We start from the raw sequence: 16,686 nt of genomic DNA on the forward strand, positions 1-16,686 counted from the left end.
ACAAAATTCCTTTCAATTCAAACAGTTGGGGACAAAAATTATGTGATTATACAAGATTAATGACAAAGCCACTTATTATTTTTGGAATTGAGTCCCACCTGTAATATATTTATACGGTCTGTGTATATGTGGTTTTTTTTCTTCTTTTTTATGCTCCATCAACCAGGAAGTAATGAGATGGGGAAAAAAACAACACTAACAAGAAGATTCTAGAGTCGTAGTATCTTGTTTCATCCGTCTGTTCTCACCACTGCTTTCCCCGCCCACATGTCAAAAAATAATCATCCTTGACATGAGGCCAAGTTGGCATTTCAGCACCCTCATCATGAAATGAAATCACAGGTTGTCTCTTCTCTAGATCCCACGGATCGTGTCAAAGTTGGCAAGCACCATGGGAACTGCCCCAGAGGAAGATTACATGATTTTCGCGTGGTTTAAAAAAAAAAAATGAGGGAGGCTCCTGACGTTTCATTGTGGCATATTGACTAGAATGCGAAATTGGTACTTGTAACACGAGTCTGGCAGCATGGTGGCAAATGCTTCATTTTCCTGTCAATACAGCTCAGCTTTGTAAAAAGGCTGAAAATAACTATGTAACTTGAAGCCACTGTTAACAGTGGGAAGTTGGCCGTCAATCAAGCAGCTCTGGTTAGGTAGCCTTAGTCACTAAGGGCAACATCTTATGTAAGAAATTTGCCCAAACACAGCGAAGCAAAAATGCTGTTCAGTTAAATACACATTCAATATAAACATACTGGATAGGATGGGTTTCAGCTCCAAAGATTTGGGATTTAAATGACATTTTAACAGATGGCTTGTGGACTATCGGGTTCTGAAGCTTCTAACTATGTCTTTGGAGCTTAGGTTTTAAATATTCATGAGTACGCCTTTTGTTTTTCCTTCTTTTGATTGCTTCAGTGCAAGGAATGCTTAAGTGAAGAATGAATTCAAAAGCCGTACCCAAATTATTATGCCCTATTATAAATAGTACCTATAATGAGTTTGTAATGCCATTTATAGGCAAGGCGAATAAACTGTAGTATACAAAGTCGAAGTACTCAAACTAGCAGTCCTGATAACTTTCACAACTAGAAATTATAAGTAATTAAATACATTTCTCCCTTAATTTATCACCTTTTAAATGTGTTCTCTTGAAATGGGTTACAATGTTTTAGAAAGTAACCAAAAAGAAAAACATTAACCAACTTTTACAGCATGTTGCCTGAGCAAATTGAGATCTTAGTGAACGCTGTGAGCTGTTTTCCTTCCCAATCTTTACACCTCTTTTTCATTTATTCTCAACCTGACGGAACAAGCTAAACAAGATCTACTAATACGTGAGACATGCGACAACACGATGTCGTCTCCCTCAGGCGAGCGCACTCAGACGTGGGCGTCCTCAAGCAACATTGATGAAATACGTGATTTATGGATTCTTTCCCGAGTCTTGCACAACGACCATAAAGCCTCATCTCGGCCCACCGGGCGAAAGGTTAATCCATTATTTTCAAATGAGGTCACCAATGAAATTGGAATTGATTCTGGTCGTTGCTTTTGATGTCACAATGACCAGTGTTGCTGAATGGATGTTTCCTGGAGGTGTTTGGAGATTATAGAATGGGGAGGATAAAGTCCAAAGAGGGTGGGAAGAGGCACAGTGATCTCACTACATTGTAAACAGTGTGTGTACTGTGTCAACATGTGCACTTTGCCAACATAACAGGAGGACATTCATCACTTTGACACCATGGGAATTAAAAATAAGAGCTCTGGAAGGATGTGCCATTCTTTTGAATTGTTGACATGATTAAGTAAAAGCTATTTTAAGAATATGTGCTCTTTTTTTCAAATTGAATATTGTTATTTTGTACTTAAATTGAACAAATTCATTCAAAATCAGATGAATGTTGTTTCTCAACTGCACCTTGCGAAGTTGTCAACTTGGTGAAACACTGCCCTCTAGTGGGATTTATCCAAAGATTCGTGTAAACAAAAGGAACCTCTGCAATACTCATTTCTGGCCACAGGGTGTCACAAACTCTTCATAACATAAGAGCCACGTTATTTCCATCTTGTTTTAATTTCAATTCAGTGAAATTGCCCTTACATTTTTCAAGAGAGAACAATGAGATTCCACATTTTCAAAATGAATTGATTATTAACTGTTTTTGCTGTACTTTTGGAATGTATTTTATCTGCTCAAATGCAACAAGTGATTTTCCTTTCTGTTGTGAACGCAATTTATCACGTTTGACGTGAGAACAAAAAAAGAGAACTATGAATACAAAGTTTCTATTAACGTACTAATAGATGTAGAAGTATAATTTATAATCTAAAGGTCATTTCAACATCGAATCCCTCATGAGAATGCACATGACGACACTCGTGGGGCACACCATGTTGCTTTTTTCGGTCTGTATTAATAAGCAACCCTAAAAGCAATAATTACATTGAAAATGAATCCACCCTGTATGTTAGTATTATATTTATAGCATATTAATATGGATATTGTTTTTGAATGTACCTATTTTAACCGTTGTTTTGTTAGAATTCATGTTTTTTATTCACCCCTTGAGCAAAACTAGTGGAACATTCCAATGAGGGGCAAGCGATTTTTTTCTGCTAAAATGTTTCGGGATTTGCCGTGACGCGTGCTGCTTGTTTGGCGTCTTCAGTGGCTTTCTAACGAAAAAGTCAAATTGTGGTGTGAAAACAAGAGAAAAAAAAAGCATTCTCGAAAGATAAGCGGGAATCGGCGACACTTGCTGGGTAAGATATATTTGTGTTTATCAACGCCGAATAGCGGTCACGAAATACCCAGCTGAATCCACTCGGGGGAGGATGCTAAAATCTAAGCTTAACTTCTGTGTGTAAACTCGATTTTTTCGTAATAATATGGACGGATGCATTGACCTGAATTGTTTATAATGTAAGTAACATCTTGCAGTCTATAAGCAATGTGATCTGATGTGAATTAGGATCATCGACGTTATCGTTTCTTTGCTAATGCAATTACAATGTAGAACATTGAGTTGCTTTTACTGCTAGTGGGTTCATTTCCACGGAAATTAATTTGTGATATTGTATTAACTTGTTGCAAATTATTAAAAAACCTTTAAAGGGCAAGTGACTATTTTTGGTATATAAAACAAACAAACACTAGTCATACATGGACATCACATTTTGGGTCAGCCCACAATATTAACATTTGGTTTACAAGTGTGCCCTGCTTTACTCAAATTGAATGCTTAGATTTAAGTTTAATTAAATATCACTAAATATATTTTAGTTTAGTGTGCATTATTGCCTGGGAATAATGTTCTTTATTTACCACATCAGTCTCACAGTTCTGAGATTGCGATGCAAACAAATGTCAAGATCTGTTAAATTGTGCAATTCTCTTGTGCAAGCTTCTTGTATTGAGCCATGAGATTTATTTCACAGCCGTGTCGCCAGGAGCGCTATGGATGAGGAGGAGCAGTTTGTCAACATTGATCTGAACGACGACAATATCTGCAGTGTCTGTAAGCTGGATACAGATACGGGCACTTTATCTTTCTGCCATGTCTGCTTCGAACTCAGCATTGAAGGTAAGTCCAGAGGATGGCTATTTAAATCACCCCCCATTAAAAAAAACTATTGTCAACACACAATACCTGAAAATTTATAAGGTCTACTGACTTTGGCTATGTTGACACAAAGCCAATAACCCTTTGAGGATTGGGTTTTTATGTAGACCTGTTCAAAAAACTAAACATTGGATTACATTTCCTCCGGGTTAACCACTTTCTAAACTGAATATCTGGCCGTTTAACTCTTTGAGAAATAATTCTTCACGTTTATTTTGCAAAAATGTGGGTCATTTAAAAACGGGAAGCTAAACTAAATACTCCTTAATGTAGTGAAAGGTTTTAACATTAACATTTAATGGGTGGTAGAAAGTACTGGGAGATGAAGTGGAAGTGCAACTCGGGGCAGTACAAATATGACAGATGTAATGTTCCAAGAGATGACTTCACTTGTACTACCACTAGTCTCTTCCCAGAGGATAAAGAATATAACTGAACACTGTTAAATTGCCTTTCTATGCGTGTTGCTGTACTGTTTGTGTTCAATAAATAACTTAACAGTCGTAAAAGTTCATTTCGGTTAAGGCATCATACTTTTTTAAACATATTTGTTTGACAGAAATACTAAACTAAATTTATAATGTATTGCACTGTATATCTGAGATGAGAAAACAAATTGTGGCAATCACTCATCGCAAAGCTTTTCAATCTCGTTGGGGCAGGCCACTTCTTCCTTAATATTCCCTCATCAATCCTACCAAAACCACAAAGGCATTGTGATAAATAACTCAATCTACGTTTTGACTCTTCAATCATGGAAAAAAATGAAGTTGTCTTTAATCCGTCTAAAACGTAATGCTGGCCCCGCATTGAAATTCAGTGTCATGAGTGAGAAGGCTTCTCTGCAAATTCTACTCTAATTCAAGTGTTTGATGTGCCACTCAAACTCAAAATGTGTTTGAAGTTTCCTTATCTTAATTAATGAGTAGCCTGTTTGAGGGAAAAAAAGGAAGGATTATTCTCTTTCAACTCCGATCGTCAGCATGTTCCACAGCCATTTTCTGCACTCAGGTATTAAGTATTTTGCTGGACCGAGAACAGAATTTTACTGTACTTTTTAAAAACAGACCCATGTTTTTTTGCACCCATTCATATAAAAAATGTATATTTCTTGTGTACTTTGGAGCATGTCAATTGATTATTCTAAATGTCTCCCCTTTACCTTAACCCAAATTTTAGCTGCATGTAAATGTAGGTACCTATGTAACGCCCTAGCCCTCTAATTTATTTTTATTTGTAAATGAGAACAAGTTATACGGCATTTATCAGGGATTATACAATAGAATATTAATAAGCAATTTGGACTATACAGCTGTGCCGTTCTTGAAGACAGACAAGACATTTCGACTGCTTGGTGAGTTTCTCGGGGTTCCGTAAAGTCGTGATTGCATAACTTGTTCCTGGTAGTGTTTGCTGAGTGGAGATTATGAATCAGTCAAGTAGGGGCAGGTACTTCTCACATTTGAGCCAGTTTTGTTTGAGTGAACATAGTCGTGTGTGAAATGTTCCTTACCTTTTTGTCAGAGATTTTAAAAGCAGCACTAGCGCAGTCTCTAAACTTTCTATGATTTAATAATTACTCAGTAAGTGACTGTTGTTTTTAGTAATTCAACAGGTGGCTAAGTTCTATTGTTTGAATCTGAGCTTGTACCCAAAGTCATTGTTACTCTAAGGTTAGCCTCAAATGGTGACATTCAGTGCAAGGTAAAACTATGTAGTACAATCACTCCAACGATATAAGTAGTAATATGCTTTATGTTCACACCACAGTCCAGTAGAGCACTCATCTTTTAGCAAACTCTGAGCCTCACATGACAGAATATTCTTAGAAGAAAAATACTTTGTGGTGTTTTGAGTCTCGAGGAAATGTGCCTTTTGTTGGAGCTCCAAGTAGGTGTTTCCTGAGGAAACTGCTTTTAGCCTATGTGTATGTACGCGTTCTTTTAGAAATGATTGCATATGAAACTCTAGCTGTTTACTGTTAATAAAAAGACTTTAAAACATATTCTTGAGGAGGACTTTCTTAGTGACAGAGACATTGTTTCGTTGCATCATGTGAGTTGTGGTCACCACATGGTTATGTTGACTGAAACATCAGCACGGCAGAGAACAAGGAGGCCGCTGTTCTCAGAAAACAATAACAAGCAAACGTCTTTAGTATCACTGGCGTCAAGCTGAAAACTGGGGCAGTGTTGTCAGATTGGTGTACAGTAATCCCTCGAATATCGCGGTTAATGTAGACCGGATATGGCCGCGATAATCAAAAAATCGCGAAGTAGGGTCACCCCAATTGTAAATACCTTTTTTTTTCAGTGCTGAGTCCTAGTAGCAAGAGTGGCTTCCGCTTACAAGTTTCAGTGTGGATTTTCACATTTTTAAGAACTTACTTTTTTTTTTTTAATCGTTAATAGCAGAAAAAAATTGCACAGTGAATTGCGATAATCGAGGGAAGACTGTAGCTTATTCTCATATGGCGTACAAAAGTGGTCTTTGTGACGTGCCAATTCATTGGTAGTGAACTCCTCACACAGTCCATTATTCTTAAACGAACTTATCAGAATAGGACATTTTTTTTATATGCAGCTTGTCCATGTATGACTGCTACTGAGGTCAGTGTTGTTGTCTATTTAGACCTGGCAGCTGCTGACTACACATTCTTCCACGTGCTGCCATGCCATTTAGCACCAATGACCTCTGTCTGTCCCACATGTCTGCAAAGATAGCTCTCTGGTGTCTCACTACACGAGCGTCCTTGATTCCTTCCCAAATACTTGTAGGGATAAACAACACCTTAAACGTGTCTCCTTGTGGAAGGAGTCCTGTTTAAAAAAACATATTCTCCATAATCAGATGTCTAAGAATTTAGCTATCCCTTTAAAGATAGGAGATAAAAGGTTGTTTTGTAAGTGATACCACTGGTATTTCTTCAACACTACTGCAGGAGTTTGCCAGATTGGGCATTGGCAGGTAACACAATTCTCTTTGAACCCAAAGCATTTCCCTCCAGAACGGATTCAAATGACATCTTAGCTCAAATATCACTTTAGCTTTTTTCTTTTTTGCTGATTATTATTTCTATTACTTTGGCAGGATTTTATGTCCATTGAGATTGTGCTCTTCTATTACAGCTGCATCGAAAGGCTCAATTTGCTAATCCCCAACAGCATAAGCAGCTTTCACAGAGGGATTTCGATGGGTCAACCTGACAGTTTTTTAGCTTCGGTTTTTACGCCCGAATATTTATTTAGATTGGCACTTTGCTGGTTAATGCAGTAACTTAACTGCCTGTCGGTTTTGTTTTCGATACCTGCAATAAAATCGTTCTGTAGATCCCTAATGTAGGAGGTATTTTTGAGCCTTGTCTCTGATGTTGCTGTCTCGTTTGTGTTATTCCAGGTGTTTCTTTAGCCACTCTTTTGCATTCTAAGTCGCTACGTGGCCACCGCGACTGCTTTGAGAAATGTCACCTCATCGCCAACCAGAAGCTGTCACGCTCCAAGGTGTCCCGAAGTGCCTACGAGGGCGTGAAGCTGGCCCTCGGCCAAAAACTCAATCGTATCATCCAGTATGCCCAGAACAGAGACGACGACCACCCCTCCGACGGCCTCGGTCGACGCGGGTCCAAGCTCCTGTGTCACGGCCAGCAGGGCGACCGCAAGCTGTTGCCTCAGTCGGAACCCCGGGTACCCCGTTACGCTCCTCGCCGGGAAGCGGGGGAAGCCGCGCGGCTGCCCGACTATGCCCCCGGGGTGTCGGAGTGCCACGCCGCTCAGAGATTGCGGGTGCTGGAAGAGGGTGCCCGGGCTAGTTGGAACAGGGCGGCTCTACACCTTCGGAATTCACCGTCGGCGAGAGGGAAGACTGAACGCCAGCATCAAAGCCACAGCAGAGATGAATGTGAGCCAATCTGGGTGTGCTTCTTATGTAAATATGAAAGAGGAAATTGTTTAGTTTACAGTTTGTTTTTATTATTGTATATTAGCATGTGGTTAGTTGCCGGCATGTGATAAGAACATAGTAAAGAAGGAAACTGTAGAGAAGAGAGAGTGAGATTAGGGATGGATTCCGTACCCAGAAATGTGTTTAAAATTGCTGTCAGACCCAAAATAACTTTTGTTTTTGTTCTATTTTTTTAAAACTAGATTGAAATGTTCAACCTGTGTGGAACACAATCTAATTCAAACTGTTGTTGTTGTTTTTTAGTGACTAATATGTGTGTCGATGAGCTTCATCACTTGAACACCGAGCTTCTCATGAAGATTCAAAGTAAGTCCTCATGTAAATTACTCTTGAGGAATGATGAACGGTGGGAAAAGTACAGTATAATCATTAGATGCTTTCTGGTTTTATTCAGGTGTGTTTGAGGAGCTGACGGCGGCCGTGCAGGAGAAAGACTCGCTGGCGTCCGAGCTGCACGTGCGTCATGTAGCCATCGAGCAGCTCTTCAAGAACTGTGCCAAGCTGCCCTGGTTGCACATCAGTAGGGCCGGGGTCAAGACCGCCGCCGCCGCCGGCAGCAATGGCGTCGGAGCACCTGTGGAGTAACGCTGGGTGTGTGAGTGAGTGTCACGTCTCTTGGGGACCCTCGAAAACGTTCTGCATCTTCATGTAGTTAGTTTTATTCTTTAAAGGTATATTTTGCCCTTTTTGAATATCGCTTCTGAGACGTTAGCATCCATTTGTGTTGCAAATACAAAAGCCAAGTCATTATTAGAAGCCATGTATGTGTTTTTATCTTTCGCTGACATTAGGTTTTACATACTTTACACATTGATACCATATAGACCTTTTTTTGCAATAAGAGGCTAAAGCACAGATCAAATCTGAAAAATACAAATAAGGCATCATGATGTCATTTTCAAACCAAAGTCTTCAAATGTTTTGCTTCATATATAATCTACAATCACCATGAATAGATGTCGCAACACTGTTATGTGTTTTTATAAAATGGGAAGTCAATTAGACGTGGATTGCTTTTCATAGTGAGAGGTAATTCTTTCCAATGTCGAGTATTTGGAATGCGTGAGAGACTGCTATTCTTTGAATATGCAATACGATATTTTGTTTTGTTTATTCAGAAATCTATGCAAGAAGGAGGCAGATCATTTATCCAATAGAAATATTTGTCTTAGCTGCAGAATCAGGTTCAGGCTGGGAAAGATTTAATGTAATGCTTTCATTCTCTTTGTAAGAGATTCCATTGATTTTGCCCTTTTTTGGGTTCTATTTCTATTTTAAATGGACGTATGTTTTTTGTCTTCCTGTTTTTAATGGGGATGGTGTCTGAAATAATTGTTTCAAAAATGGATGCTTTGTGTTTGTGTAAAGGGGGGTAAATGGCCCCGTCTTTGTTCAGTAGACCTATACTGAAGATTCAAAGTACTTTTTTTATATTTCGTTTTCTATTTATTTTGGGTGTGTTATGGCGAAATGGTCATTTTCGCTTTCTTTTTTAAATAAAATTACTTTTGTGCTAGAGTGTTTGTAGTAAATTTCACATTTTTGCATTAACCTGGAAAATATTAAGGGTTCATATTTTTGACTTGAATTGGTCATCTAATAAAAATGTATGACTGGGTGCATGGTCCCATCCAGTGGGCAAATGAAATCATTACAGCTCCCTTTATCACGTTTAAAGAAATTAATAGAGAACGTTACAAAGGAAAATACCCATGATTGGAAAGAAACTGCAATTTTGGAAATAGCATAAATTATCATGGCATTGCTTCAGATGTATTGATGATAGATTGGGTAACATTTATTCGTTTTGGCCAAATAATCATGATAATTTTGTAAACAATTGGAACATAATGTGTTTGAATAAATTTACTGGGTTGTAAATGCAATGCCATGAAATTTAATGCAAGGGCTTACACATTTAGGGATTTTTGTCTGTCTGTATGATCAAGGCAATACTATCTTTCTCCGTCAGAGGGCAGCACTGCATTTCCATGAAGTGGAGCGCCGGTCACGTGACAGCCTGCGGTTCCCTGTGCACCTGCAGAGTGAAACGAGGAGGAGGAGCGGCCAAGTCTGGATGCTTGGCCGAGAGCTCAGCCCTGCTACCGCCTTCCTCTCTTCAAACACCACAAGTTTGCCCAAGTTTCGCCCTAAGGACTTCTACGGGGAGTCGAAGGCAACGGGGATGGAGCCACCGAACGTCAGCTTGTGCTGTTTGCTGCTCAGCTTTTTGGCAGGTAAGTTTTTTTTACACACGAGACGCTCAATACTTTGATTCCGACGCTATTTTATGTCCGACCGGGTGGCCAGTTTCGCCGCTTGGCTTGGTTTCAATGCGTTCAAAGTGCTCATAACTTCGTCGAATTCTTGTGTTCCTCCGAAAAAGTATAGATTTGATCGACAATATGATTTAAACGGATTGCTCAACTGAGGTGAACTAAGATCCAAGGTCAGTTTTCGAACCTTAGCGATCAACAAACGTCGACACTACGTTATATAATGAAATTGTCACACAACTTTGGCAAAAAATCAAATACTACGTTATGTTAAACCAAACGATTATTGATGTCTTCTCTTGTCGATTAACACAATGGCTGGAGGGTATTTTAAACTGTCGCTGGACAGCTTTTATATAATGAAATCCCATTAAATATAATGCTTAATAATATTTAGTTATGCAGGCTACTACTTATTAATCAGCCCTAGTGACCTTAAGTTAATAATGTGAAGTCAGCAAAATCACAAGTAGCCCCATAAATGATTCCTTCCTACCTACCCTTTTCTTATTTTATTATTATATAAATAGTATTAGTACTGATCTATTGAAACCTCAGGTTTTGTTGATAGAAAGTCAATGGGTGTGTTTAATGTTTTGGAATTTACAATGAAACTCACAAAACAAACTCCTCCCATTGTAAACTATCACTCAAGTGGTATAGTATTTTTATTTTACTGTTGGCTGTTAACATTTGTTGAAAAGTGTTTGGATTTTAAAGGGTGAAACCACATAGCTGTGACATTTCCTTATGGGTTGCAGCCATCCTGAAATAAATAATGCTTTGTTCAAACTGTGGGACATTGAGTGTAATACATTGTTTAGATTTAGAGCATGACTTTTTTTCTTTTTTTACACTTCTTTTGTCTCATCGCTCACATTGTGTCTGGGTGTGTGTGTGCTGTTTGGGCTCATTACCATCCTAATGGCAGCGTGGCTTCATCATTTGGGCAATGTTCCACTTCAGTAGACAAGAACAGTGTCCGTCCAACTGGTCACATTCTTTTGACAGTTTTGTCTTCAGGAGTAAATAATATCTGGGAACTGCACTTTAATGGGGAAATAACAAGGAAGGGTATTTGGCTTCTACTTTTTGTGCAGCAATTGCGTGGGCTGATGACATTCACTGACTGTATAAACCTGACAAAAAAGGAAATCATTGAAATTAGATTTCCTCCCTTGATGTAAATGTTAAAGCTATTGATAAGCTTTTTCTTGCGCCTCCCGTGCTAGTTTTGGAGAACGTATTAGAATATTTCACTATAGATCGAGTTCACACATGAAACTTCGATTACAGGGGTGTCAGACATCTTTTTTGTTATCTGAGTGACAACTAGGGCTGCCACGATTAATCAACAACTATAGGATTAGGAATTTAATCAAGTATTTTAAGTTTTTTTTCCCCGAGACACCATTAATGTAAAGATTTCCCTTTTTCTTTTGTTTAAGGCCCTATTAAGCAGATATACACCTTTTTTGCCATTTTATTCATGGTAACGGTAAACCAAAGAATCACTTTCTGTTAAATTTCATTGAATTTGAAAAAAATAATTAAATAAACAATAATTGCAGTTTTTATTTTGGGGTTTTAAATGTAAAAAACAAGAAAAACGTATAAATAATCTTTATTTTTTTCCACATTTTAAATCGAAACAATGTGGGACGGAACGTGATTGTCACTTGGATTCTTATTTACTAACCCGTTTCTCATTTACCAGGTAGCTGTGACAGGAGCGAACGCTAACAGTCAAACGTTTTCCTCTCTCGTATTTCGACTTTTCGCTGGCATTTTGGTGTATGTTGTCCCCACCAAGTCTACCGCTGACTCTGTTGGTCAATAATAAAACAATGTCGGTCGGTGACCTTGCAAAAACAGAAACCTGAGGAAACAGCGAGCACACAGTGCAGTTACCTGATAAGAGTATAAGTGAAGTCTGTGGACAAGTGCTGGTTGCTTAGTTACCTTTTGAAAACACACACTCACACACACGCAGCTCCCGTGAATACGCTTTGTGTGTATGTACACATTTTTTTGGGGGGGGGTATTTTTTCAAACGCTCCCCTCCCCCTTTTACATACAAATGTTCTCTGTGGGCTCTATTTACAGCAGGAGAAAACAATCCCGTTATATTTAATACTGAATGTTGTGGGGGTATGATTAGCTTAATGTAGCATGTGTGTGAACAGGATTTGATTTAATGGGAGAATGCGTATCTCTGGCAACATTTTCAAGAGCCTGTCGAGGTTCATAGGGGAGATGAGAAAGATTGGTAGAAACCCGAAGAGGATGGCGATAGCCATTGTCATTGGCCCCGCTGAGCTGAGGTCACATTCAACGGTCAAGAGCCAGACGTCCATTTCTATTACCTCCCTCCTAAAACAGGTTGCACATAAGCAGGCGTTGGTTCGCTCTTGCCCTGTCCTTGAAAATGAAGCAGTAACACGTGGAATTAGATTACACTCAAGAGTAATAATTTGTCCTCCAAAATAGGAGAATGGGGAAAATCACCATGAATATCCACAGTCCCCGGGCCTTAATATTTTAGCATACTTGACTCACGGGCCCCGAGCCAACTCGTTTAACCAGTGGTGTCAAATGTAAGGCCCGTGGACCGGTAGCGGACCGCTAGGTGATACGATCCAGCCAACTTGGTTGTTCTGCCTGACATACTTTGTGGCTCATTCATACTGTACATACAGAATCAAATGTATTTATTATTTTTGACACCAGCGCCATAAAACCAGAATTTCCTATCCACCGTTTTTCCGTCGCCGTCAATGGCAGACGATACGTTACCAAGGAACTTTAAAATGCCCCAAACCCAACAAGAAGCAGCCTAGAAATTCCCTCAAAACCAATAGGAAATGACCCCAAATTTACAGAACGTACTCTAAAATGACAAGAAAGTGGCACAAAATGAACTCATTGCCTGCTATTGACCACAATAGCTGTCCAATTCACTTAAACTGGCTTTGGATGCTCATCTTTTAATTATTTGAAGGCACGAGACGTCCAATCCTTTTTGACTGGGAAGGGCGAAAAGTGACTAGAATATGAACCGTGTCTAAAATGAATTTGACACCCCTGGTCTACAACCCAAATGTATGCAAAAGAGGAGGAATCGTTGACAAAATGTTTTGCATTTGGCCAAGTTCCTTTCTAATATTTAACCATTTTGTGGATTAAAAGCAAGAGTTTCCCTCCGTGTATCCTTGTAACATCCGTTTACACAAGGTCATTGCATGCTGAATCTGCCAGCCCTCGTGAGTCCATCGGTTATCTTGCCACGGTTGTGCAAGGGTGATGAATACGGGTAATGAATACCCGTAAAGCACATTCATCACATAGCCATATTATGTCCAGCCCTTCCAACCCCCTCAGTAGCCTTTGCTCTTAATGGGAAATAATAATGAGCTCAGGGACAAATAACATCTACGTAGCTGTGATGATGGTTAGAAAGATTTTGCCGAAGAATTTTTTTGTTATATAATATGCATGCCGAAACAGGACTGAATATTTATTCCTCATCGCTGCCATTCCCCCAGTCAAATTGGTTTGGACGTCTATCGCCATCAATGCCAGTGAAACATGATTATTCATTGCCAAATGTATTTGTTGCCTATAACTGATAATGGCAGTAAATGAGTAGAATAAAACAAAATAATGGTGGAAGGATTTTGCAAAATAGGTGGCGTATCTTCCGGATTATAAATTTCAGTTTTTCATCATTTTGCTGTGACAATACTGAAGTCTGACTCATTTTTTTTCACTCTATAGTTATCTGAAAAACTGTTATGTTAACAGATGCCTATTAAGCCACATGCTCTCCATTTACTATTGTTACTTTAACGTATGTTTTTTTCTTGGTTTCTGATAAAATCGACAAAAAATGGCCATCCGAAAAATGTGACTTCTACTCCAGTGTGACTTATTTATACGCCTTCATTGTGTATTCTGGTGGGACTTATCGTCTGAAAAATACAGTAAGCATTTTAGCATTCTAAAACTTGAAAAAAAATCTAGGATTATTTAACATCATATCAATCCAGACTCTTTAGCTGTCATAATCTATTTTAAAAAAGTGGAAAACAGCACTATCCTGCTCCCGAGTAGACGTGAGTATTTATTATGACAGCCTATCTTTTGTTGTTGCTTCCAAGTCTCATTGGACAAATTATTTTGCAGACAAGGCTGACGTATTGTGTTGCGCGTGTCTCACATTATCAGCTCATGTCCAGGCATTCCTTCTCAGAGTCGAGTTGAAGGGAGATAATTGCATTGTCTCCCCCAGCAGTCAACCCAAGAACTACCTTCGAAGAAACACTAGACAGAATTGTTCGTCTAATCTTGAAATATATTAAGGGTCTGAAAGCGGGGTTGTAAAATGGTGCTGGTTGTAAACAGCTGTTGATGGAGGCAGTTTTACCTCACCTTGTTTATTAAAAATACATGACACATTGTCAACTAGGATTATCGAGGGGGAAAAAAGGAACATTTTGGCAGTTGAGTCTCCTTTAATTTGTCATTTTTTGTTAAAGGGAAAGATAACACCTACTTCATGTGCATCCTAGCAGAAAGATTTGTGTTTAATAAATAGATAAATAAATCAGACACACACACACATACAAAACTGAATTTTTTTGAAAGACTACGTGAAATATGGCAGTTATGTATTGATGTTGTTTGGCAGCCAAGGGAGGAAATCAATCAGCATTTGCTTTTCCAAAGCAATTAAGACATAAGTCTGGCCATTCAAACCTTTTTACGTCCATGTCTTTAAATGATACAGCTCAGCTTAGCTCATCATTAAAATCGAGTCTGAAAAATGTCAACAGTTTATTAGAAAAATACACGTTTAGTAAATGCTGAGCTATTGCAAATAGTATGCATTCTTTGCAAAACGGAAATGGTATTACTGGCTATGTTAAATGTTTTCACAATCCGTAAACCGAAAGCAGTTCCCTTCCCAGACGGATGGTAAAAAAAATAGAGAACAACAAGTATAAATTTGGCATCGTATGCGCAAACGTTTCTCTGCTTTTGGAACGACAGATTCTTGGAACTGAAACAAAAGACTCTTTAAGTGGGTGGCCGTCTGGAGGCACGCCAGTAATGCAAACAAAGTGGTTGTATGAATTCGATTTGCGCCAATGGGTTTGCAAGCAGGTGTCCATTTAGCGGCGGCCCACCTCCACTGTCATCGTTAACATACATTAAAATACTCGTTCCTTCTTCTCGTGCCTTGGGATCCATTATACCTCACGCTGTCAGTGGCTCAATACCGTCGTTTTCATGACAGAGACATCTGCTTGAGTTAGAAATGCTAATGGCCCCGTGCCTAAACCACGGAGGGAACTAAAACGCAACACTTAATTTAGTAATGTAGGCCATATTACTTTGCCAGAAAACATTTTTGACATTCTAGATTCTGACAGTCACAACTCACATTGGCATTAGAGTGCTGCCATTTAAATAAGCAAGCACTGTGTAGCAATACCGCTGAGGTGGTGACTGACACCAGATGTTAAGTTTATTAATGAAAGTATATCTAAAATTCATGGGGACACACTGAGCTTTATGACTTTGGGGTTTTTTTTTCTCACAGGGCAGCATTTGAATAAAGCAATTTGTTATATCAGTCATACATCTAATACATATTGCCCAATATTTTTTCAGTTGTTTGCGTAGTCTGTTGGTAAGCAAACATGCCTTACCTGTGTCAAACTCAGTTTGGTTCGCCCAAGGAATGCCAATTCGATCTCTTTTGGCCCAGACCAGTTTCTTTTTTGCCCATAAAGTTAACTTACTTGCCGCAATTTACATCTAGCACCGTCAATGGAACTGAAAGATGAGCATCCACAGCCAGTTTTAAGTGAATTGGACATCTCGGTTAAGTTAATTTTGCATTACTTTCTTTTTAGGATACATTTTGGATCATTTCCTATTGATTTTGAGTGACTCTCCAGGTTGCTTCTTGTCCAACAAAATGAAGGTATTTAATTCCATCAGGGCAGAACAACCCGATCTGACCCCCTAGTGGGCCACTTCCGGCCCGTGGGCCGCAGGTTTGATACCACTGATGTAAATGAAATGGCAAGTGCTGAAATTTGTTTTGGATCTGGGCTGTGTAGTTTAATGGGCTTACTGCATTGAGCTGAACTTTCAGATTTCTCTTCGGCATCCATATTTCTCTGAAACTAATTATCGCCGCGAAGCGTGCGAGAATGCATGTCTTCGTAGTCTGTCGCGGCTAACTGGATTGCCAATTTGTTGGGGATATCTTAACTAGTTCACTGGGGTTATTTTTAACATTCCCCATTGTATCTTGTCACTTAACGTTGTTTGTGGACTACTCGTTTTGTGCCACGTGTCTGTGCTCAGTGTGCGAGCTGGAGGCATGAATAAACCCGGGCCGTAACGATAACTGACAGTCTTCGCCTGTGGCATCCTAAAGGGTTCGTCAGCCAGGTATGTTTACGACTTTGGCTTTCAAGAACCTCTGAGAGAAGAAGAGACTCCACCTCTGGAACATCTAGTCTGCTCGCCATCTCTGTTGCGATCAAATGAAGAAGACAAGAAGGGATTGATCCAGCTTATCTCTTCACAACATTCTTATCTTGATGTCCTGCTATAGTGTCTCCATTTTTTTTATATACAAAGGACAGGAAGGAACAGTCTGTGTTGAAATGTTCTCAGCAAGTCCTCACTCTGCCTGGTGGGAAGGCTTTTGGCAGAATTAGAGCGTTTAGCAAGGGATGCCATGAATTTGAAAAGGAATGGATGTTTTAGTTGATATTACAAAGTACTCAGCATCTCTCCTT

The 16,686-nt window shown here is 39.2% G+C and overlaps 2 protein-coding genes across 2 annotated transcripts in view; both read left to right on the top strand.

The window, feature by feature from the left end:
- The first annotated feature begins 42 nt into the window (after positions 1-42).
- Positions 43-9,107, top strand: c22h21orf91 (chromosome 22 C21orf91 homolog). The gene is made up of 5 exons (XM_077591770.1): positions 43-2,769; positions 3,445-3,590; positions 7,026-7,526; positions 7,833-7,895; positions 7,984-9,107. The coding sequence occupies exons 2-5, from the start codon at positions 3,464-3,466 to the stop codon at positions 8,172-8,174; spliced, it is 882 nt and encodes a 293-aa protein (XP_077447896.1). The 5' UTR covers positions 43-2,769; positions 3,445-3,463; the 3' UTR covers positions 8,175-9,107.
- Positions 8,071-16,686, top strand: part of cxadr (CXADR Ig-like cell adhesion molecule) — a 27,998-nt gene continuing 19,382 nt past the window's right edge. Inside the window, exons 1-2 of the mRNA XM_077591769.1 lie at positions 8,071-8,180; positions 9,562-9,826. Of these exons, the coding sequence (XP_077447895.1) occupies positions 9,667-9,826 (160 nt within the window). The 5' untranslated portion in view covers positions 8,071-8,180; positions 9,562-9,666. The remainder of the gene's footprint in view (positions 8,181-9,561; positions 9,827-16,686) is intronic.

The sequence above is a fragment of the Stigmatopora argus genome, chromosome 22 (genome assembly GCF_051989625.1).
Source record: "Stigmatopora argus isolate UIUO_Sarg chromosome 22, RoL_Sarg_1.0, whole genome shotgun sequence".
In the NCBI taxonomy this organism is placed as follows: Eukaryota; Metazoa; Chordata; class Actinopteri; order Syngnathiformes; family Syngnathidae; genus Stigmatopora; species Stigmatopora argus.

Coding starts and splice junctions, on each gene's coding strand:
- c22h21orf91 (XM_077591770.1), top strand. CDS start 3,464: ATGGATGAGGAGGAGCAGTTTGTCAACATTGATCTGAACGACGACAAT. Junction 3,591..7,025: donor CTTCGAACTCAGCATTGAAG/GTAAGTCCAGAG, acceptor GTGTTATTCCAG/GTGTTTCTTTAGCCACTCTT. Junction 7,896..7,983: donor GCTTCTCATGAAGATTCAAA/GTAAGTCCTCAT, acceptor GGTTTTATTCAG/GTGTGTTTGAGGAGCTGACG.